We start from the raw sequence: 24,742 nt of genomic DNA, 5'->3' as shown, positions 1-24,742 counted from the left end.
AAAATGAGAGTCATATAGGAAAGTCATGAGAAAAAAGTCAACAGCTTGAAAAACCAAATGGAAAAGCTCTCTGAAGAAAATAATTGAACAAATGGAAACTAGTGACTTTATGAGAAATCAAGACACAATAAAGCAAATCCAAATCAATAAAAAAGAGGACAATGTGAAATGGGGTGAAATATAGTTAAGGAGAATGGGGATATAAAGTTGGGGTGGGGGAGACTACTTTGCTCCTACTTGGCTGCTAAGGATTAAAATAAGGATAGGGAGAGAAAAAGAAGGAATCATAAAAGTAACATAAAAAAGGGTGGCAGATAAATTGTAAACTTCAACATCTCCAAGAGGTGTTACAAAAGGCATAAACATCCTGCATAATTTTCCAGAGGTGATTGATCTATGCTCTGTGATGCTTAATACCATGAACTATGCTTATTTTGATGCCCTTTTGACCTTTGAATACAAAGTCTCATGATTTTCCTCCAGCCTCTATGACTACTACTTTGTTTTTTGTTTGCAGGGCAATGAGGGTTAAGTGACTTGCCCAGAGTCACACAGTGTCAAGTGTCTTAGGCTGGATTTGAACTCATGTCCTCCTGAATCTAGGACCAGTGCTTTATTCAATGCTCCACCTAGCTGCCCCTCTATGACTACTTCTTTATCTTCATTCCCATAATCTGAAAGCTCCAGGCTCATATTTTCAATTAACTGCTATATATTATTTCTATTTAGATATTCTGTCAGTCCCTCAACATTTCAAAAATGAAATTAATCCTTTTGTTTATTACCCCCAAACTATTGTAAAATTCTCCCTTCTGAAGCTTCTAGATTTTCATTAATGACACTACAAACTACCTATTAATTCTTTTAATATTGGAATTATATTTGACTTGCTCATCTCTTCAATCTATACACCCAATCTACTGCTAATCTGGGTCAAATCGATTTTTACAATGTCTTTCCTATTCAAATCCTCCTTTCATTCCTATTGGAACCACTCCAGTTCAAGCTCTTTCATTTTATTAGATTATTGAAAAAATCCCATGACAATCTTATTTTGTGTTCCATACCATTTTACTTGGTGGGGAAGAGTAAAGTTAAATGTTAACTAACTTAATTGATTATGCAGTAAAAGTAGGGAAAATATCAGCGAATCTTATCATCTACTCAGAAAGTACCCTCACCAGCTAAGAATTACTTGTACTTGGAATAATGACCCAATAGAATAGACAATCAGAACTTGAGACAAAAGTTAAGAAAATCATTTATGGACTATCTCCTATCAAGTTGATAATAAAAGGCTCCTTAAAACAACTAAGATTTGAATTAGAGGATAGAACTATCATTAATTATCCATTCTTTGAAATTCTCACCCATATTTTCTTATGTCATTAAACAACATATCTAGACAATTTAATCTCAGTCCGGCTCACAAAAATACTTTCACTGATTTCAGAATTAACATGCTCTCAGTCTTTACAGAAGGAAGGCTAATATAATAAAAGCTCTTAAAGAAAGTTTCTACATCTTCTGGAAAACTAGAGTTGAAGGTAAGATGTCTTATATTATCATCAAATTCCTTACTCAAGGAAATGCATGATAAAACTCTCCATGATTTTATTGCCAAGAAAAAACTTTTCTTTACATATATATATATATATATATATATATATATATATATATATACATTTTAGAAGGAAAGAGCAAATTTTGAAACACAAAATGTTTCCTTTTGTTCCTTAGCTATCAGGAAACAATGAGTCAAATTCAATGCCCAAACATAGTAATTAGCTCATTTCAAGTGTTAGGTAATGGTTACTTTCTATGCTTATTATAGGGTTCATTGTTTTTCTCTTTCTTGTTGTTTATATTACTTTTCACTTTGTGTGTCATGCCAAATCCTTTTAAAAACAAGCAGGATGTGAAACATATAAATACCATCTCTTCTTTGCTCTAATCTTCCTTTACCTTTTCCTTTAAGTTTTAATTTGATTAGACTGATCAAGAATAAAGAAATGAAGAGATAATAGGAGAAAAGAAAGATTATATTAAAAGGTTCAGAAGTTTAAGGAAATCAAATGTATATTCTCCTTCTTGATGTCATTTCTACCAAAGAATTTTAAATTTATAATATGACTAATGCATAAATATGTTTAATGTTATATATATATATATATATATATATATATATATATATATATAAATATAAAAAATAAAAACACACCTATATCAGATTACCTGCTGTCTAGGGGAGGGGGAAGGGAGGGGAGGGAGGGAGAAAAATCTGAAATTGGAAAGCTTGTATAATCAAATGTTAAGAAATATCTTTACATGTAACTGGAAAAAAATAAAATACTTTTATCAGAAAAAAAAAGTAAACAGTATGATAAAATTAGGGGTTTCTGAGTTTTAAAAAAAATCTAATGCAATATTAGGTAAATGTACAGGAACTAACAACTTTATTCTTGTTTATTTTCACAGCTTTAATATACACTTCAGTAAATTAAAATTGAAATAACTTCAGAAATTACCTTGTTATTAAATTAATTTATGTAGTACTTTAAGATTTATAAGCACTATGCTCCCAACAAACCCATGAGACAGGTAATATAGGTATCATTACCTATGCTTTACAGTTGACGAAACCAAGGCAGAAAGATGTGAAATAACTTGTTTATTGTCATGCAGCTAGAAAGTATAGGACCAGGACAAAAGTCCAGTATTTTCGTTCTGTGCCATGCATGAAACAACATTTACTACTATTACAGTGAACTTTTTTGAGGATCAGAAACCCCTAATTTTAACACTCTTGTTAATTCCAGTAACAAGGCAAAATCTGATATAAAATCAGCATCAATGGCATATAGAAATAAAATATCATTCCTTTTATTTTGAAAAAAAACAAAAAACCAACTACATAAGGGGGTGGGGCAGCTAGGTGGCGCAGTGGATACAGCACCGACCCTGGAGTCAGGAGGACCTGAGTTCAAATCCGACCTCATATACTTGATGCTTTACTAGCTGTGTGACCCTGGGCAAGTCACTTTATCCTCACTGCCCCACCCAAAAAAAAAAAAAAGCTATGTAAAACCAAACACAGAGTAAAGCACTATGAAAATAAGAAGTAATCCCACAAAGGAAAGGAAATATTCTTAGAATTTAAACTGCTACTAAAATAGGAAACTTAATTTTAAAATGTCAAAGAAATTTACTGCAGAAAATACACCCCTATATCCACAGCCGCCATCAAACTTCTTCCTTAATGAAACAATTTATGATCACAAATACTGTACATTTAGCATCTCGTATGTGAGCTTACCTTTGCAATAATCTGCAGGGTCTTCTTGCTCTTCATCATCAGATCCCAGAATTTCCTCTTCTGGTTCTGGTGGTGCTGGTTCTGGTAGAGGTGGTGGTGGAGGTGGTGGTGGTGGAGGGGGTGCAGAGGGAGCTTTTTGTTGCGGCTCCGGCCTGAAAATAGGAACAATATGTATATTATTTACTCAGAAGTTCTGTTTTCATCGAGAACTCACCAGGAAGTAGATCAACAGCAAAAAACAAAACAAAACAAAACACTACTTAAGAATTATAAGATGTCACTCATAACAGTTTTTGTTGTAATTCATTTGCTTTTTAGGTGGCTTTTTTCTTCACTGAAAAGTTAAATTCCCAATAAGCTAACAGATTCAAAATTCAAGAAAAATATTCCATGGCACCAAAAGGTACACACACACACAAAATTGACTCTTACCAAAGAGACTGAACCTTTAGGATGGTAAGGGATTCCTTCAGGCAGCTAGGTGGTACAGTGGATAGATCACCAGGCATGGAATCAGGAATAAGTAAGTTCAAATATAGCCTCAGACACTTACTAGGCTAAGAGACCCTGGCCAAGTCACTTGGCCTCAGTTTGCCTCAGTTTTCTCAAATGTAAAACAAGGATAACAATAGCACCCACCTAGCACAGTTGTTGTGAGGTTCAAATGAGACAATATTAGTAAAACACTTAATACAGAGCCTGGCACAAAGCAGGTTGCTATATAAATTCTTATTCTCTTGTTTCTCTTCCCCCTTCCCGAGAGGAAATCTGTCCAAATGAAAGTTAAAGATCCAGGGCCTGTGTGTATTTTATTAGTGGCAAGGAGTTATATACACACCAGGGGCTTGAGATAGGGTGAAAATGGTGAGGATATGTAGAGCCAAGAAATATCAAAGGAGTTAAGCCAGAGAAAGGCAAATGAGGAGGCAAATGGAGATGAGACAACACAGAAGGGAACCGGAATCAAAACCAGCAGTCTAGTAATCAGGAATGTATCAGCTACAAATGACAGCAGAAAGGAGATAGGGGTTGTCTGAAAGGAAGTTGTATCCCAGAATTACAATCTTTTTCATGAATACACCTAGCATGTGTTAGTCACTTCCACCTTCATATCTAATGTAATCAAAATCATCCATTTTGCATTTTATAATATATTCTATCTCTTGTTTAGTCAAAAACTGTTTTCCTTTCCAAAGATCTGATAGGTAGACTATTCCTTTCTCTCCTAATTTACCTATGGTATCACCTCTTATGTCTAAATCATGTATCCATTTTGACCTTATTTTAGTATAAGGTGTAAGATGTTGGTCTAAGCCTAATTTCTGCCATATTATCTTCCAGTTTTCCCAGCAGATTTGTCAAATACTGAGTTACTATCCCAGAAGCTGGAGTCTTTGGGTTCTACCTTCATATCTAAAGGGAAAGACCAAAATAATCCAAAAATCAAAACAAAACAAAACAAAAAAACAACCAAAAACGCACAAAGGGGCAGGTAGGTGGTGCAGTGGATAAAGCACTGGTCCTGAATTCAGGAGTATCTAAATTTAAATCAGGCCTCAGATACTTGACACTTACTAGCTGTGTGACCCTGGGAAAGTCACTTAACCCTCATTGCCCCTCAAAAAAATAAAATTAAATGAAGAAAACACACAAATTGTGGGCCATATTAAAGAGATTCTTTCTTTTGTTGGGTTTTTTTTTTTGGGGGGGGGGGTCGCTGAATCCTAAGACCTAGCACGGTTCCTGACAAATAAGTACTAATAAAAGTTTGCTAAATAAGTACACAGGCAACCATATGCAGGACTAACATAATCAATCAGAAACACTCCATCTTTCTAGAGTGTGATTAGAATGTGACAATGCCTGCTGCAATATCAAAACTGTTTATCTCTATCCAATTCTACTCATTCATGTGGGAATAAAACTTCTGTGATTAAAGTGGGAACTATTTTGAGGAACTCTGAAGTTCTGGTTAAGGCACAAAAGGACTTGGATGCAGAGCTAAAATTTTATCTCTTCTTTCAACTGAATGTCGGGATACCCAGCAACTCAAATGCATAGATGGCAATATGTATTGAGAGCACGTTCATGAAAAAGTAATGGAAGAGGACAAAATCCTTTTCAAGTTACTTCATGAATTCTTTCTCTGAAAAAAAAAAAAGAATATGTATGTGTTGGACACTGGACATGAAAAGCACTAAATGACATCACATACATATATACACAAAGGGAATTGATATTCTGACAGAAAAAGCCTTATTTATAATGGAGAAAACTTCTACAAATAAGCAATCTATCTACTGTCAGATCACCAATAATATTTTAGAAAATCAGAAGAAAAGACATGGAATAGTGTTTAGGGAAATGGACTTGGAATCAAGAAGATCTGGGTTCAAATCATGCATCAGATACTTATTAGCTGTGTGATCTGAGACAAGTTGTTTCACTTCTCTATGCCTCAAGTTTCCTAATGTTTAAAATAAAGTGTTTGGATTAGATGGCCTCTAAGGTCCTTTGCAGCTATAAATCTATGATTCTACAATACTACAGGAGAAAAAAAAAAAAAAAACATGGCCAAAAACTGAAATAACTCCATCCTGAACTATTTATACAAGTAACTGAAAAATGGGATACGGAGAACAAAGACAGTTTCTACAATGACTAGAATTATTTTATACAGAATTATAAAACATGTAAATCAATAGCCATAACAAGGAAAGCAAAAGCATCTATAAAGAAATATAATAAAATAAAAAAAAAACACTTGACTTATTTGCCAGGAAGAGAAGGCAAGGGAGGCCAAGGGCAAAACAATAATCATTTCACTTTTAAACTTTTATGAAGAAAAACACAACCAAGCACATGGAAGGAGTAGAATACAAAACCACACTTTGCAAGAGATGCATCTAGACTTAATTATCCTGAGAGCATTTAAAGATGAAAATGAAAGTGCAGAAAACATAAGAAAAGTGGGAAATGTAGGTAAAGATTTCTATAACAATTGTTTTTTAACATCGAGGGTTAGCAGAGCTCCCTTCCATACGCTAACGCTGTAGATCTTTTCAAAGAAGTATTAGTGATACCAAGGAGAGCAAAGATGGAAAAAGACAAGATCTGACGTCTATTTAGAAAAGACTCATAATATATGCAACGCAAATGGGAAGACATTGATGGATTGATTTATAAGTTAATCTGAAGGAGGAAAGGAAACCAAAAGAAAGAAAAATAAATATTCAACCTTATTAATAACCCAAAAAAAAGGGTCGGCTAGGTGGCGCAGTGGATAAAGCACCAGTCCTGAATTCAGGAGTACCTGAGTTCAAATCCGACCTCAGACACTTGACGCTTTGCTAGCTGTGTGACCCTGGGCAAGTCACTTAACCCCCTTGCCCCACCCAAAAAAAAAAAAAGGCATATATACCTACTTTCCCATCTATATTAAATCTTTGCAACTCATTTGTACATGCATGAGACATTCACAATGACAGTATTAGTAGAGAATTTACAGTCTTTCCTAAGTGATAGAATTATTAAAAACAACATTTGTATAGCATATTATGGTTAACAAAGTACTTCACAAATATTATTTTATTCTCACAAAAAGCCTGGGAAGTAGGTGAGGAAACTGAGGTACACAGAGGTTAAGTAACTACCTTCTTCCAAAAAGAAGTCATTCATCCATATCTCAGAATCATTCACAATTCCTTCAAAGATTTAACAAAGATTACCTTCAAAATTCTTTGATAATAAACATTTATTGAGGAATTAAGCAGAGTTTAATGCAAATTTGATCAAAATGTTTTGAAACTGTGATGGAGGAGATCCAGTGCAGAGTCAAAGTTCAAGAGGAAATCCCCATGGATGGTGAGGTCCTCCAAAGGCTTCTATTTATAGTGATAGAGTGCTGCTTGCATCAACACCTGAAAAACTGTAGAGCCTACTGGAAGAGATCCATAATCACTCCTGAGTCTGACCTGACCAATTACAAAAGAAAGTTAACAGATAAAGAATGTCTAATGAAAAGATTACAATTTGTGGCTAGATGAACAACCAGGAGAGATTGTCCAACAGCACATATATCTGGGGTAGACTGTATAAACAGACCAAATGTTGGGCCTGGAACCAAACCGGGAGGGGAATCAGGTTGCTTCCAAGAAATGGCAAAACTCCTTTAACAACAAACAGGTTTTCCCTAAAAAAAAAAAAAAAAGAACCCTCTTTTTAATATAAATATTTTGATGTAAGATTTGTAACATAACAATCTCTGAAGAACTATAGTAGGCTAGGCCTGATTAAGCCCAGGCAAGTAGCTCAGATTCAAGACAGAAATGAAATGAGATACCGGTAGCAAAAGAAGTTTTTACTTCAGCAAAGTAGGGGAGGGATATTTAGGGCAGGAGAAGAATTTTTAGAGGAGAAAACTATTCAGCAATGATATAGTACTGATTCATTTACAGTATTGCTACCCTGCCTCTCTTTTGTCCATTCTGGTCTTCCAGTCAGAAACCTGAGAGAAAAGCAAGAAACTGGCTCTCATGCCTTGGACTTTTGGACCTAGACAACCAAGATGCTATATCAATGGTCCAATTCTTTAGTCCTCTGAGCCAAATTAAATCTTTTGTTGTTGTTGTTGTTGTTATTGTTTTGTTTGCTTGCTTTTTTGTGGGGCAATGAGAGTTAAGTGACTTGCCCAGGGTCACACAGCTAGTATCACGCGTCTAAGGCTGAATTTGAACTCAGGTCCACCTAAATCCAGGGCTGGTGCTTTATTGAATGCGCCACCTAGCTGCCCCCCAAATTAAGTCTTGGGGGTGGGGTGGGGGGAGGCAATTGGGGTCAAGTGACTTGCCCAAGGTCACACAGCTAGTAAGTGTTAAGTGCCTGAGGCCAGATTTGAACTCAGGTCCTCCTGAATCCAGGGCTGGTGCTCCAAATGAAGTCTTAAGAGACATTTCAATACCTTTTAAGGGAAAAAAAAAAAAAACCTAGCCTAGAGATTTTGGATATAGTTCCTACCAATTAGGAACTTTAAAGAATAATAGGGGGAGCAGCTAGGTGGCGCAGTGGACAAAGCACCTCATTGCCCTGCCCCCCCCAAAAAAAACCCCAAAAAACAAACAAAAAACAAACAAAAAGAATGATAGGTATAAAAACCTCTTCATCAAAGAAATATGTAAAAAGATGAGCAAGGTTAAAGAATGGCAGGTATAAAGATGAGGCACTAGTAGAAAATTTATTGTAGGATTTAAACAAGAGTTAGAATGGACAAGGATAAACTGGCATCTACATTGTTAGAAGAAATAATGAAATTGCCAAGATTACGCACCCTGAGTGTTTCAGTATATAAGTACTGGCATTCTAAGGACAGTATCTTTATCCACTGAAGAATAAGTAACCAAACTTCTAGAGGACATGAACCACATCAATGTTGATATTACTGTGATAACCAAAAACAAAAAATCAAAAAGAAAAAAAGCTGAAGAGAAGGATAGAACCCAGGTTCTCCTGAGAGAAGCAAAAGAATTGTCAGAGTGGTTTCATGGTGCCCAAAAAAAGAAACAATAGGGGCAGCTAGGTGGCCCAGTGGATAGAGCACTGGCCCTGGAGTCAGGAGGACCTGAATTTAAATCAGGCCTCAGACACTTGACACTAGCTGTGTGATGCTGGGCAAGTCACTTAACCCCAATTGCCTCACTAAAAAGAAAAAAGAAAAAAAGAAACCATAAACATGCTTTCATAAGCCATATTTGGTCATGCTGTCTTGCTGTCATCGTGAGGAGCATAAGAGGGGAAAAAAAGCCAATATGTCCCCAAAAGATGAATGGTCAAAGAATATTATCATCTCTTAAAATAAAAAACAGAAAATTATCAACTATTATAAGGCTTCTTTAAATCACTAATGATAAAGAGATAGCCAAAAGAGTCCACAAACTACCTTAGCCATTAAAAACTTGAATTTCCTGTCAAACAACGAGATGGAATCCAAGGGCATTACTTACTTATACTAATATTTATAAATCAGTACCCAAGAGAATCCTTTAAATTATGTAAAGTCCTTTAAACACATTATCTCATTAGGTCCTTTATAAGAAATGTCTAAGAGAGGTACACATTATTATGGCCATTTTAATCACATGAGGAAATTGAGGCCCAGAGAAACTAAATATTGCATGTACACAGTGTCAATGGCAAGATTTCATTCTAAGGCATTCTTGATTCAAAGTCAAGCAATGTATTCATTATACCAAGAGGCCTCACATCTAGGAAATCCATAATGAAAATGATATAAATCTTCACAGTGCTTAAGCATTTTGCAAAATATTTCAAGAGAACAGGGAAAATCAGAAACATTATTAAAATCCAAAAAAATTAATAACCATCACTATCAACAATATCAATAACTTCTTATCTTTATAAAAACTTCATGAGAATGATCTGTATGTGTATTAAGGGTAACATGAAATATGAGAAGAGACAAGCTTTAGCAACACAAATGTGGGAAAGATACTAAGACGACAAGTTCCCATTTTGTTATAAAGAAATAATAATTTCTTCATAAGAAGAAATTTTAGCATAGAACAAAACAATCTTAAAAGCTCTCCTTGAAAAATATCTATTTGCACAAAAATATTTATAGCACCTCTTTTTGTGGTGACAAAGAATTGGGAATCAAAAGAATCCCCATCAATGGGGGAATGGCTAAACAAGTTGTGGTATATGATGGTGATGGAATGTTATTGTGCTATGAGAAATGACAAGCAGGATGATTTCAAAAAGGCCTGGAAAGACTTGTATGAACTGATATATAGTGAAGTGAGAAGAATCAAGAAAAAGTTGTGCACAATGACACCAATACTGTTTGATGAAGAACTGTGAATGACAACTATTCTCAGCAATACAATGATCCAAGACAATCCCCAAAGGACTAATGATGAAACATACTACCCACCTCCAAAGAAAAAACTGATATTGATTGAACACAGACTGAAGCATGCTACTTTTCACTCATTTTTTTAATTTATTCAAGTTTCCTTATACAAAATGACTAATAATGTTAATATTTTACATAATGGCACACATATAACCCACATCTGAATGCTTGCGGCCCCAGGGAGGGGGAAGGGTAGGAAGGGAAAGAAGGATAAAATTTGGAACTCAAAACAATAAATAGAAATGCTTATTATTAGGAAAAATAGATTATAGATTTGAAAAAAATGAAATCAAAGGAAAAAAGATTAAAAAGAAAAAAATAAACGGTAGATTTCACTTGTAAAAAAAAGTTCTCCAACTTTCATTCTTTTATGCATGTGATAAGATCATGCAAGATTTCTTCAATTTAACAAGAAATAAATAAATCTTCAATGACTTTATCAGTAAGCAAGGCATGAAACTACCCAGCAGTGTTTATCACTGTCATGAACTGTCACATACAATATCCAAATGGGAAATGGTAGTTCCTCTAGATGCTCCTATTTATACATGACACCATGTTGATTTTGTACCATGTTCCAAAATATGACAGGGCCACTGTGATTATTCTTCCCCTCCTAAAAAAAAGAAAAGACTGGCCTCTTTTCTGGATTATAACATTCAACTACATAGCTATGCAATTAAGATAGTATACTAGTACAGAAATGTATATGATGTGTGCAGGAATGAGCCTGGGTTAAAGTATGGGGAGCTCACCAGAGAACTAAGCACTGACTCACAAATACAAGTTCATTTCTATTCTAAGGGGATTTCAAACAACAAGGTGACATTATCAATACGGAGAACTACGATCCCTGGGAAGAAGGTAAGATTCACCAGTAAAAAAGAAAATATAATTTTTTATGAGTTACTGTGAATCTTATGTTTTCAGAATTCTTTCTATCAAGTGACTTACTGACTATATGACTGTCAAAAAGTGGCCCCTCCAACATCTGTGAAGACATAGACTTGAACTCAATTCTTATATTCCCAAGGGAAATCTACACAGGAGCAAAACATTCCAAATTTTAAGGTTATATAACAGTCACATTTGCATGCTGATCCATTTCATAGCTGCTCTCTAATATACAAAGTAATTAAAAACAAAAAGACATGGATGAAAACGAGCTTGTTTATTGTGCTTATATAATATCCTTTAAAGTTTGGAGAGTTAAGAATTAATTCATTGACAACTATTCTCAGCAATACGATGATCCAAGACAATCCCAAAGGACTAATGATGAAGTATTTTATCCATCTCCAAAGAAAGAACTAATATTGATTGAACACAAAACTGAAGCATGCTATTTTCCACTTTATTACTTTCATTTTTCTTTCATTCGAGTTTTCTTATACAAAATGACTAATAGTGGTACTGATTTATATAATTGCAGATGTATAATCTGTATCTGAATGCTTACCACCTCAGGGAAAGGGAGGGAGGGAAGGAAGGAGGGACAAAATTTGGAGCTCAAAATATTAAATAAAAATGTTTATTAATTATTTTTAATTTTAAAAGACTTGCAGGAACCGAAATTTTTACCACACAGTCAATTCATGTATTTATACCAAAGAAACATTTAATGGAATCTCTTTGTAGAGAGGGATGGAAGAAGTTGCTACACTCAAATTTCTAAATCATTAACTCCTTGTCCAAACCCACAGCCAGCTATAGCTATATAATGATGCCCATCTGTTCAAAAGGAGGGGCCTCTAATCTCTTAAAATACACAGATAAAGGAATCCCATGGACCCCAGCCCCAAGATGTGAGAATCCAGCCTCCATCTCTATTCAGTATATTTACAAATTTGAAAGGTCAGACGCAGGGTCAACCAAGCCATTCCATTCTTCTTCCATTTCCCCCCCTTTCTTCTCCACTGTCTCCTCAAGGCTCAAAGATCTCAAACAAGGATGCTATAACTACTTTTCAACCCTCCATTTAAAATGCTAGAATGTTCAAAACAAGATTAAAAAGAAAAAAAAAACCCTATTAGGAATGTCATAGATCTTGTGGAAACATGAGACTTTTACAATATATGTAAATGCTAAGAGCATCTAGCTTTAGGCTACTTTTTTTCTTTTCTTTTCTTCTTTCTTTCTTATTTTTTTTGGTGAGGCAATTGGTGTTAAGTGACTTGCCCAGGGTCACACAGCTAGTAAGTGTCAAGAGTGTGAGGCTGGGTTTGAACTCAGGTCTTCCTGAATCCAGAGCTGGTGCTTTATACACTAGGCTACTTTTTTCACAAAGCTGCACTGACAATTACAGTATGCCTCCAAGAGGCTACTGTAGATCTGGATATAATGATTCTGAATGTCAGAACACACAACCTCTAAATAAATACTGTTGTGGACTCAAGAGATAATAGAGAAGCCCATAATGAACATAGGTCAGGGAAAAGATACTTCCAATAATAACTTATGCTCCAGAAGTAGTTAAGTATGACTGGAAAAGGAAATGGGCCATGAGGCAGGAATGAGGAATAACAGATGGACAGTTTTGGTGCACACCACCAGTAATTTCCAATTATAGAAAGACCTAGAAGAAATTCTCTAGCACATTAAATAAATCTTTATGGAGGCTGTTTGAGAAAAACGTGGCAAAGAAGCATAGTTGCAAATACTAAGGGAAGGAACACTCATACTGATGAGATTACAGATCCATTGAAATAACTCAGTACAGTGAAGGTACTCATTAAGGTAATTGTAGTCATAAAAACTGATAATCAGATCTACCCTTTACAAATATGGTTTCTAACCATCTGGCATATCAGAAAAATAGAAGTTTATTCTTTCAAAGAAAACCCAAATAGCTTTAGTATAATGAAATGAAATTTCTATTGTCATTCTATTAAAAGTTATAAGGTATTTTTTAAAAACTTTCCCTTTTAATAGGAATTTTTTAAACCTTTACTCTTCCACATATTAAAATTACATTATATATTAAAAGCAATCCTCCAGTCACTTTTATTTCATATGTATCTATACATAATCTATATCAAGTATAAAAAAAAAAGGAATTCATTAAGCTTAACAATCAAGGGATAGCACATGCATCACTTGCTATACGCTTCCATAGCAACTAGATGATATTCTTTCTGACTCTCAGCACCAGCTGCTCCTGTAGATTTTATGGCAACAGGGAAAAAAGGACAAGAAAAAAATTTCTAATATTTAGCAGAAAAATAAATTGCTTACTTTGATATCAAAAGAGGCCATCAATTAGAGATAACTCAGATAACCACTTAACAATCTATTTTAAAACATTCCAAACCAATATCTCAAAGTACTAACTTCTAAAAAAAAGTCATATTTTTAGTCTTCATGAACGAGTTTTTCAAGGCTACATCAGTTGACTACAAACTCGAGTAAGGTATTTAAAAAACAAAGAAACAGGGGCAGCTTGGTGGCACAGTGGATAGAGCACCGGCCCTGGAGTCAGGAGGACCTGAGTTCAAATCCGGCCTCAGACACTTAACACTTACTAGCTGTGTGACCCTGGGCAAGTCACTTAACCCCAATTGCCTCACTAAAAACAAACAAAACAAAAAAAACCAAAAAAACAAAGAAACAGAAAATATTTAAATGCAATTCCAGAAAATAACTGTGTCTACTTTCCAAGGACCAGACCTGACTAAGTACAAAGAGGTACATCATCAGCAGATTAGCCAATTGGTGAAGGATTCAACCCATTAAACAAAGAAAAATTCAAAGGAGATCTCAATCTTGTGTAGCCTTCTTCAAATTCTTCATTGACAGTAATAGTTAAGCAGAGTCTATAAGTAGAAGTTCTGTTTAAGATGGCTCTAGAGGAACCTACTTCCTGTTTATATATTGCACAAAAGATCTAAACAGGCATCAGACTAAATAATGATTGAGAAACTAATGAGAGACTATAATTAGTGTCTTCAACTAGCCCAGAACTGTACAAAAAGACAGTCATAAACCTGAAGGCACAAGAGAGGAGGTTGTTCCAGAAAAGTCAGCACAAGGGGAATACTTCTGATAAGGACCAGAAATGTACCCAAGAAACTGAATCCTACAGTTTTTATACCCAGGAGCAGGTATACAGGAATGCTCAGACAACAAAGTTCCAGTGTAGTGTCCAAATAGAGAAGATATTCCCTACAGCACTGGTTGTTCCCCATGCCTAGAATATAATCCCTCTCTACATTCACATCTTGAAATCCACGTTTTCCTTCAAGATTCAGCTCCTGTCACCTTCCATAAGAAACCTTCATTCCCAGAGTCCAGGTCACTCCCTCAACTACCTTTATTCATTTTATACTAGTATGTGTATATATACTAATAGATAAATGTGTTGTCTCCCCAGTTAGAATCTAAGTTCTTTGAAAACATAGACTTTTTCCTTTTTGTCTTTTTTCTCTATCACTTAGCAGAGTGCCTGATACACATTAAGTGCTTGTTGACTGAGTGAATGATCGTGAATTCCTCAATATGGTTCTGTTTCTGCTGACTGAATCAAGCACAGTCTCTTAGAAAGGAGCCATAATATTGGCCTAAGTAGACAGAGAGGAAAAACGAAGTAGATCAAAAATGACTTACTGCCTAAATTATGATAGGCAACTGAATGTCCAACTGATAAGAGCTCATCTTCCTCTGTGAGCGTGTATATGTATATGTGCACATATGTATGCATGTATGTATGTATGTGTACACTAATTGTACTTGTAATTTCATCCATATCTGCTTCTGGTAAGGAAGTGCCAGGAGCTTCCAGCTTTGGGCTACCTTCTTCATGGAGCTACATCCTACCTTTTTACAATCACAGAAAGCCTCCAATAAAAGATTACTGCAGGCCAACAAAACATGCTCCAAGTTAAAAATCCCAATCAGTATCCAAGCCCTTATATGTTTCCATGAGTCAATTTTCCAAGGGAAACTGGGGTGAGGAAATAAGCCCAAAAGTAACTAATGTAAATCCCTACAAGACTGTACTCAGTCCACAGAAACCCAAAGATTAGGGCTCTGCATGGATGGATAATGAGCTAACATCGCTCTACCAATGCAGAGCTAATCATCTCAACAACTTAGAGAACTACCTAGGGGCACTGAAATCTTCAGTGACTTTTGCAGGTTCCCACAGTGTATGTCAGAGGAGGGACCAAACAGAGGCTGCCATGACTCTTTGTTCAGTTTTTATTCCACTGTGCTACACAGTCTCTCACGTGTGAAGAGGGTGACATCAACAAGCTAGACTGTCATACAAACGGCATAGGTTTTTGTAGTTGTTGTTGGCTGAACTCAAGGTTCTCCCTGAAGCAAAATTCCATCTTTTAAATTCCAACCTATTTCCAGTTTTGTAATAGGAAATGTAGTAAGAAGTATGGAACATGCCTCCAAAGAATAGAAATTAAGGAACTGCTCAAAGTTAATGGGAAGGTGCTCATAGCTTTATGCAGACTACAAAAGATTACAAACAAGAAAGAACAATGTAAAGGATGTCATTAAGGAAATGAGCAGGGGTAAAAAAAGATGTTGGTCCCACAGTAATAGCAAAGGACGTATGAGGGATAGCCAATATACACAATTATCATTCTTGTGGGGTCATGGGGAAACAGAAAGGTCTTCAAATATAATGGACAAATGCTCTGTGGAAAATTTATGGAACGACAGGAACAAGAAGCACACAGAATGAACAGGCATGTCAAGCAGCATCTATGAAGAATACAACTCTACCGGTGAGATTACAGGTCCATCTTGATGATTTAGGTGAGTAGAAATTTACTTATCTTGCTTTCTTTCAAAATAAATTTATTCTAAAGGAGTAAAGAATGGGTAAAAAGGCCAATATTGCTTAGACTATCGACCAATGTGGTTCATTTCATGTTATCCTATCAAATGAAAGAGAATTTCTAATGTGGAAATAGAGAACTATCATGATATCGAGGCTACAAAGCCAGCTTCAGAAGAAGTACAAGCTGTGCTTAAGTGCCAACTTTGATATACACTGCTCCTGAGAACCTGTGCAAGTCATCGAACTTCTCAAGGTGCCAGGCCACTTTAAGACTATAATTTGCAGATCAGGTGCCAATCTACATTGGTGGAAGGGCTTTCTGTACTTGGAGTTCTCTATAAACAAGAAACTATAGAGCCAATATAATAAAAACAGGGGGATGAGTAATATAAAACTAAATACCTATTTCTCTGAAAAGAATAGAGAATTTCATGTTACTTCCTCAAAATCTTTTTTTGGAGGGGGCTGGGGGTCGGGACAATGAGGGTTAAGTGACTTGCCCAGGGTCACACAGCTAGTAAGTGTCAAGTGTCTGAGGCTGGATTTGAACTCAGGTCCTCCTGAATCCAGGGCTTGTGCTTTATCCACTACACCAACTAGCTGAATGGATAACCAAAGGAAAAGATTTAGGGTTGCTAAAAATTATACAGTTCAGACTACATCTAAACTACAGCTTTCAAATAAATTTACTTTGTAAATAACATAGTGCCAAAGAAAAATAAAATTAGCATAGAAAAATTATGGATAAATAGCTACTACTTTCTCAGCATGAGAACCACTAGTGAGTTTTAAATTCAGTTCAATGTTTATGAAATACCTGTTTATATGAAGGTACTGTACACTCGGCATTCATACTAGGAAATAAAGTATTAATACAAATAAGTAAATAGATCATTTGAAGAATGAAGTATTAATAATCAGAGAGCGTAAGGAAGGCTTCCCGGAGGAAATGCCGCCTGAGCGTTTAAAGACGACAGGTCTTCAGAAAGGAAGAAATGAGGAACATATTCCAGGCATGTCGTCTTTTGTAATTGGACAGAGAGCTAGACAGCTGCTATTAGTCCAGTTTGGCAGGAATGCAGTGTAAAAAGAAGAGTAATATGATACGAGGCTAGAAGGCAATTTGGAAACATATTGTCAGGAGCATTAACTACAAGGTGGAGGAGTTTGCATTTTATTCTAATGACAATAGGCAATCAAGCAATGAAAGTGTCTAAGCATAGAATTTACATAGTTAGACTGATTCTTTGGAAAGACTAATTTAGCAGCTATATTTTGAAAAACAAAAAAAAAATGAAGTTTTCCTAAGAATATATTATTTACAAGGATAGGTGATTTAGAATAAAATAATAATTAAAATTAGTAAACGTCTAATCTATTGCCCACCAAAACTACAGCACCTTTGTTAAATGGCAATTTGGGAATAACAAAGAATAAAATGTGTTCTTTTAACTGTGTACCATGCTACTAAGAGTATTATTGTCTTATACAGTAATATTGGGCGGGGGGGTGAGGCAATTGGGGTTAAGTGACTTGCCCAGAGTCACACAGCTAGTAGCTAGTAAGTGTTAAGTGTCTGAGGCTGGATTTGAACTCAGGTCCTCCTGAATCCAGGGCCAGTGCTCTATCCACATATAGTAAGATTTTTAAATCAGACATCATGCTGACCAAAAAAAAATTATCATTTGATAGAGAACATTCAGCATAGAAAAGTTGAAATTTTAATTTATTATCATGGCTTATATTTACATGTACCACATTACAGCTCACAAAATATGTTCCTTATGACAACCTCACCCCCATTTTTTTGGATTTAAACTAATGACCTCCAATATTCTGGAGAAATAAAGGAAGTACACTGTCTTTATTAGGAACAACTGGCTATGTCTCCTAAGTCCTGGTCTTCCCTCTGTACATATAATCGCCTCACCCTGAAATTTCACTCCAGAAATCTGCAGTCTCCTCCCAATGAGTTCTACCTAGAACCTTGGGGGGGGGGGGGGGGGTGAGAAAATGAGAGTTAAGTGACTTACTTGCCCAGGGTCACACAGCTAGTAAGTGTCAAGTGTCTAAGGCCTGATTTGAAATCAGGTCCTCCTGAATCCAGGGCCAGTGCTTTATCCACTATGCCACCTAGCTGCCCTAGAACCTCCATTTTAAGGAAAGCCCAGGACAATCATCCTTCATTCCTCTTCTGGATCTGCTTCTGACTACAGATTTCATCATTTATATGATATCCTCCCTTCTCTCAACCCTTTTCTTCTCTCTTTTATGTATTGTCTGCAGCTATTAAAATGTAAATTCACAGAAAGAAGAGACTGTCTTTTTGTTTGTATTTGTATCCCCAGTATTTAACACAGTGGATGACATTAGGCATATTAAGTGCTTAATAAATGAATGACTGCTGACTAAGGTAAAGTCGAGTGCCAGTTGAGCCTTAGCTCATAAATTTAAGTAATAAACTGTTTGGCAGCAAATAAAGGAGACAGGGCAGAACAAGATGAAAGGTATGTGATGTCACTCCCTTCACTTGATCATACTTAACACTACAACAAAAGTTCCATTATTTCATCAGTATGGGTATTCCCTTCAATGATGTGGATTGTAGCCCCTCATTATGAAACCATTTTATGAGTTCGTGGAAAACATAAATGTACCACTAGTGGAACTATAAAGTGACCCAACCATTCTGAAGAACAATTTGGTTATTCCCCAAAAGCAATAAAGCTCTGCATACTCTTTAACCTGGTAATACTGGTATTAGGTCTGTACCCCAAAATGATAAAAGAAAAAGAATCAATATGTATAACAACCAAAAAACAACATCAACAACATTTATATAGTGCCTACAAAAATATTTATAGCAGCCCTTTTAGTGATGATAGAGAACTGGAGACCAAAGGGAATTCCACCAATTGAGGAATAAATGAATAAGTTATGTTCTATGAATGTAATGGAATACTATTGTGCTGAAAGAAATAATGATGGGAATGGTATCAAAAAAACCTGGAAACACTTAAATAAATGAACTGATACAAAGTGAGGTCAGAAGAACAATTTACACAGTAATAGCAATATTATAAAGATAAAAATCAAATGTATCTCTTAGTATCTCTAATCAATACAATGATCAGTATACCACAATTCCAAAGGACTCATGATTTAAAAAAAAAAAAACTATCCACCTACAGATAGAAAACTTATAGACTCAGAGTCCAGATGAAAGCAAGTTGTTTCTCCTTCTTGAACATGGCTAATGCAGAAATATATTTTGCATGATTTCATATATGTAATGGGTATTGGGAATATGTGAATGGGCAAAGAGAATTTGGAACTATAAATAAAATAAAATAAATTTAAACAATAAGTAAAAAAAAAAAGATACTACTTTAAGGTGTCTGTAGTGATTTAAATCTATTTTCTTATTTAATCGTAGTAATATCCCTCAGGTAATATTATCCCCATTTTATAGATGAGAAAACTAAGGCTAAGTGAGATTAAATTATTTGTTTGGCTCAATGCAGCATGATTTAAGCCCAGATCTCTTCCAAACTTCAAGCTAAGTATGCTTCTACTACATCAGTGATTCTCATTTACTATTTTGGAGATGATGCTTTTAAAAAATTTAATGGTATGTTAAACAATAAGTAATTATCCAAACATGTTATAAATATGTACACTTGAATAAAGGTTTATTTCTTCAGTGATTAGGAGCAAAAATTATCATTAAAGTTTGGGGTTCACAACAGTTTTGAAGTTGTTGAAAGGTGTTCACAGGACAAAAAAATGCTGGGAAACACTGCACTTATATTTTGATCCCTCAAAAGAAAAAACTATTCTCACCCTTTCATGTACTTTTATAACTATGTCAATGATTTTATTTTTGAGCTTTGGTCCTTTTTGTTATTCGTGTCATAGTTAATATTGTTATAGAGCTCCTAGACAATATCCCCTGCCTTAAAACCTTTTGTATTAAAAGTCATAGTCTTTTCCTCTATTACCTCTAATTGATCTGAAATTTCTCTTGTAACAAAGAAAAATCTGTAAGTGAAACAGTTTGTGTCATATTCCACATCTCCCATCCTCAACTTGTATGCTGAAATGTTTCGAGAGTTGTTTTCTGAGATGGAAACCAATCATTACAATTAATCAGGATTCTGTTGCTTTTTGTGCTATTTTCATTTATATTATAATACTAATTCTGTATTTTGTTTTCCTGGCTCCATCAGCATCATATTCATCAAAGTCCTCCCATAATTCTCTGAATTCCTTATATTTTCAGTTTCATATATTATTACATGCATATAGCACAATTTGCTAATCCCTTCATCAATTACATATAGGTAGACAGATATATTGATAAATCATTAAGTGAGGACAGAATTAGAAATGTAGGTCTGAAAGGTCCTCAGAGGCCACTTAGCCCAATTCTCTCATTCTGAAAATGAAGAAAGAAATTGAGGGTCAGTAAAGTTGATTGTTTCTAGTTTATTTTTTTTTGTTTGTTACTGTAGGGTCCAATTTTTAATTGGGGAGTGTTAGCTATGCGGCTCACCACAATATTGGGGCAAGGAAGGAGACCAACAGCTTCCCTCAAAAACAGAACCGGATTTATTAACAAGAACGAACTTAAAAACACAAGCAAGATCAGTAGAATTCAGGGAAAGGAAACAAAATGGGGGAAGGGAAATGATACAACCTGAATAACACCACTGCCCAGGAATCAGCTGAGAACACAGGACTGAGTCCTGTTGCCTTCCAGCTGCAAACTAGAATGGCGAACCTCCTTGCTTCTTCTTCCCAGCAGACCCCAGGCTGACCACACACAGTCCCAAGCCAATTGGCTGGCAGCCCTGACTGACAGTCACATGACTGCCCTTACTGGGCTTCCAGTCATTATAATTTTGCCAGGCCTATGTAGGTGTTGGTGAGTGGTGATGACATGAGGTGCCAGCACCACGGCAACGGCTACAACCAGTGGGTGGAGCACCATGCCATTTGCAGAGGTGCTATGCCTGAGCCCCAGGCCAGTGTGCACTGTTTGTTTGTTTTTTTAATTCTAGCTGAAAGGTGGGGTCATAAAAACCTCAAATAACAATTCTTTGGGGGGGGGGGGGTAAAGAAATTCACTAGGTTGATCAACTCCTGGCTGGCTCACCAAATTACTATAGAAATCACAGCTATAACTATTCCTCATCAATACTGCCCTCCTAGGAATAGATATCCAGTAATGACATTGATGGGTAAATGAGTATAGTTAATGGTTTTTTCCAAATTCCAAATTGCTTTTCAGCACACTTGCACTGAAAAATTCACAACTGATTTATATAAATAATTCATCTTTACAAAAAGCAGTATAGATTTTTAGTAACTTTGAATCAGTTTTGTCATTGTATTAAGGTCAAACATTTCTATTTTCAAAACTGAAACACAGGGGCAGCTAGGTGGCGCAGTGGATAGAGCACTGGACCTGGAGTCAGGAGGACCTGAGTTCAAATCCAGCCTCAGACACTTAACACTTACTAGCTGTGTGACCCTGGGCACCCTGAAACACAATTCATTCAAATCTTTAGTATAATGTTTTGAACACTGTGAACACACAATATTTCCGAAGACACTGAGGTGAAATTCCTATTATTAGTTCAATCCAATTGCTATTTTTAAGACTTAGTAAAATAGTTTTCTAGGACCATCAAGGCCTAAAAAGCATTTCAGATAAACTTATTTCAGTAATTTGTTCAAGTCACTGAATGAATTTTTACAAAATAAATCAATAAAACGTTACTGAATACCTAACAAATGCAAATCACCTTTCAAAGCACTGAAGCAGACAAAAAGAAATATACATACTGAGAATTCTTGCCTTGACAAAGCTTATAATCTAGTTAGTCTAACAACAGGGGTCAGTAAAATATGGCGAAAGGGCCAAATTTCATATAAAAATGTAAAAAGTGGAACACTAAAATGCATTGTTGGTGGAGCTCTAAATCATTATTGATCAGAGAAATACAAATTAAAACAACTCTGAGGTACCACCTCACAGCTATCAGTGGCAAATATAACAAAAAGGGAAAATGTCGGATGTTAATGGAGATGTGGGAAAACCGAGATGCTAGTCCACTTTTGGGGGTGATGTGAACTGATCCAACCATTCTGGAAAGCAATTTGGAACTATGCCCAAAAGGCTATAAAACTTTGCATATCCTTTGATCTAGCAAGACCACTGCTAGGTTTATATCCCAAAAACATCCCAAAAATGAAAAAAAGACCTATTTGTACAAAAATATTTATAGCAGCCCTTTTTGTGGTGGCTAAGAATTGTAAATGAAACAAATGCCCATCAATTGGGGAATGACTAAACAAACTGTGATATATAATAGGGATGGAATATTATTGTGCTCTAAGAAATGACAATAAGGATGATTTTGGAAAGACTTATATAAACTGATGTATACTGCAGTGAGCAGCAGCAGGAAAACGTTGTACAAAGTGACAGAAATATTATTTGATAAAGAACTATGAATGCCAACAGGTCTCAGCAATACAATGATCCAAGACAATCCCAAAGGACTAATGATGAAGCATGCTATCCACCTCCAAAGAAAGAACTGATATTGAATGATTTTTCACTTTGTCTTATTTTGTTCTTTTATTCAAGTTTTCTTATAGAAAATGACAAATATGGCAATGTTTTACACACTTGCACATGTAAGACCTATATCTGATTGCTTACTGCTTGGGGGGTGGGGGGTTGGAAAAGAGGAGAGGGAAGAATAGAATTTGGAACTCAAAACTTTAAATAAAAATGTTTATTGAAAAAATACTTGTCTAAAGTAAGTAAATCAGACAGAAAGTAAAGAATCTCCTCTCTTCATTCCATCCACACGAAAGCCAAATTGATATTCCTAAATCAAAGGTATTATTGAAAGTTATGTTAACTTAGTGATTCATTGTTCCTAGACCTGTTTGTGGAATAGTATTAGGGGAGGTGTCACCCAATCCCTGATATTTATCATGTAACCAAGACACCTCTTACCTGTGATCTTTGTACCCCCCCCACTGGCAAATTGTCACATTCTTGCTACCTTGGGGAAGCCCAACCTTTTTATCTGATATTGACCTATCTGAATTGTCCATCTCATTATGAAAGTTTGCAGTAAAAACCTTGGCTCTATCTGGAAGTTACTGCTGATTTTCAGTCATCAGTCCATCAACATGTTGCAAACCTATGTGTTTGGCTTTTAATGCCATTTACAATCTTGTTCCATTTCACATTAATATCCTTCATACATTATACATTCCAGCCAATACTTGCTGCTCTCCCTCCACATTTTCCCACCTCCATACCTTTATAGAGTTGTCACTCAGGTATATAATGTAACCTGTCTTTACTTCCACTTTATGGAATCCCAAGCTTTCTTAAAAGCTCAGCTCAAATGCCACATTCTACAGAAAGCCTTTTCTGATCCTGTTGTTTCCAGGCCTCTGCAAACCTTGATAGGTCTTTGTATATTTCACACACACACACACACACACACACACACACACACACACACACACACACACACACACACAAGTATGTATATATATATATATATATATATATATATTTTTTAAACTTACATGTGTTCATGCCCCCTCCCCCCAAAGAAAGAAAGTTCTTTGAAGGCAGGAGTTTTTAGTCTTTATAACCCCAGCTTGTGCGGGGACCAATTTTGAATTGGGGAGTGCTAGCTAAGTGGCTTGCCACAATACTGGGGGTAAGGAAGGAAACTGGCAGCCACCCTCAAAACAGAACAAGATTTATTTTAACAAGAACGAACTTAAAAAAAAACAAAACAGGATGAGTAGGATCAAGGGAAAGGTAATAAAAATGGGGAAAGGGAAAATATAATACCTGAAAACACATAAACTCTTGTTGAATGAATACATGCATGAATGCACTTGTTGCTACCCAAGACAATGACCTGCCCCTATTTGCAATAGGCCACAAAACATCTGCACTAGGAAAGACATTAGAAAGATGGTCGAATCCTTTCATTTTTGAGTCTGATACCCATAGAGTGAAGAGTTGCCTAAAGTTACATAGTGAATTTAGCCACTGAGCTAGAAATAGAACACAGATTTGATAGCTTATAATCCAGTGATATTTTTACTGTACTGCATTTTTAGAGACTTTTGACATGCCATAACTATTACACATATCAATGGGAAGGATGAGAAACAAATTATCTAAAACAGTAGTCAATTTAAAGTCTTTCTTTTTGCCTTTAGTATAAAGATAAGACCATACCATGTACACATTCATTCACACCTACTCAAAGACTTGGCCATCGCCACATGCCTCCTGTAGGCAATTCAAATGAGCCAAATATATTACATTAAATAACCTGCAAGTGAATGATAAAATAGACCATATGTAACTATACATGATATAGTCTAAACTTCATACAAAGAATTCTTTGAAGCAATTATATTATTCTTGACATGGATCACAAAGATTTGGGAGTTGGAAAATACATTATAATGAAGTAATAGAGTACAACTAGTTCATTTTAAAATATGAGGAAATTAAGACCCAGAGAGGTTGTGGTTTGTCTAAGGTCACAAATGAAGTAAATTAATGTATCAACATTCATATCAAAATACAGAGAGTCAAAAAGAAGTATTAGCTGTAGATTAAGCATACTGTTGGAAAGGG

At 35.6% G+C, this 24,742-nt stretch overlaps 1 protein-coding gene across 1 annotated transcript in view; it reads right to left on the bottom strand.

Annotated features, from left to right (window-relative positions):
- The window catches only part of SRPK2 (SRSF protein kinase 2), a 236,623-nt gene that overhangs the window by 79,117 nt on the left and 132,764 nt on the right, over window positions 1–24,742 (bottom strand). The window contains 1 exon segment of the mRNA XM_043965951.1: window positions 3,317–3,468. Coding sequence (XP_043821886.1) covers window positions 3,317–3,468 — 152 coding nt within the window.

The sequence above is a fragment of the Dromiciops gliroides genome, chromosome 5 (genome assembly GCF_019393635.1).
Source record: "Dromiciops gliroides isolate mDroGli1 chromosome 5, mDroGli1.pri, whole genome shotgun sequence".
Classification (NCBI taxonomy): Eukaryota; Metazoa; Chordata; class Mammalia; order Microbiotheria; family Microbiotheriidae; genus Dromiciops; species Dromiciops gliroides.
This window is presented reverse-complemented; position numbering and strand designations above follow the sequence as displayed.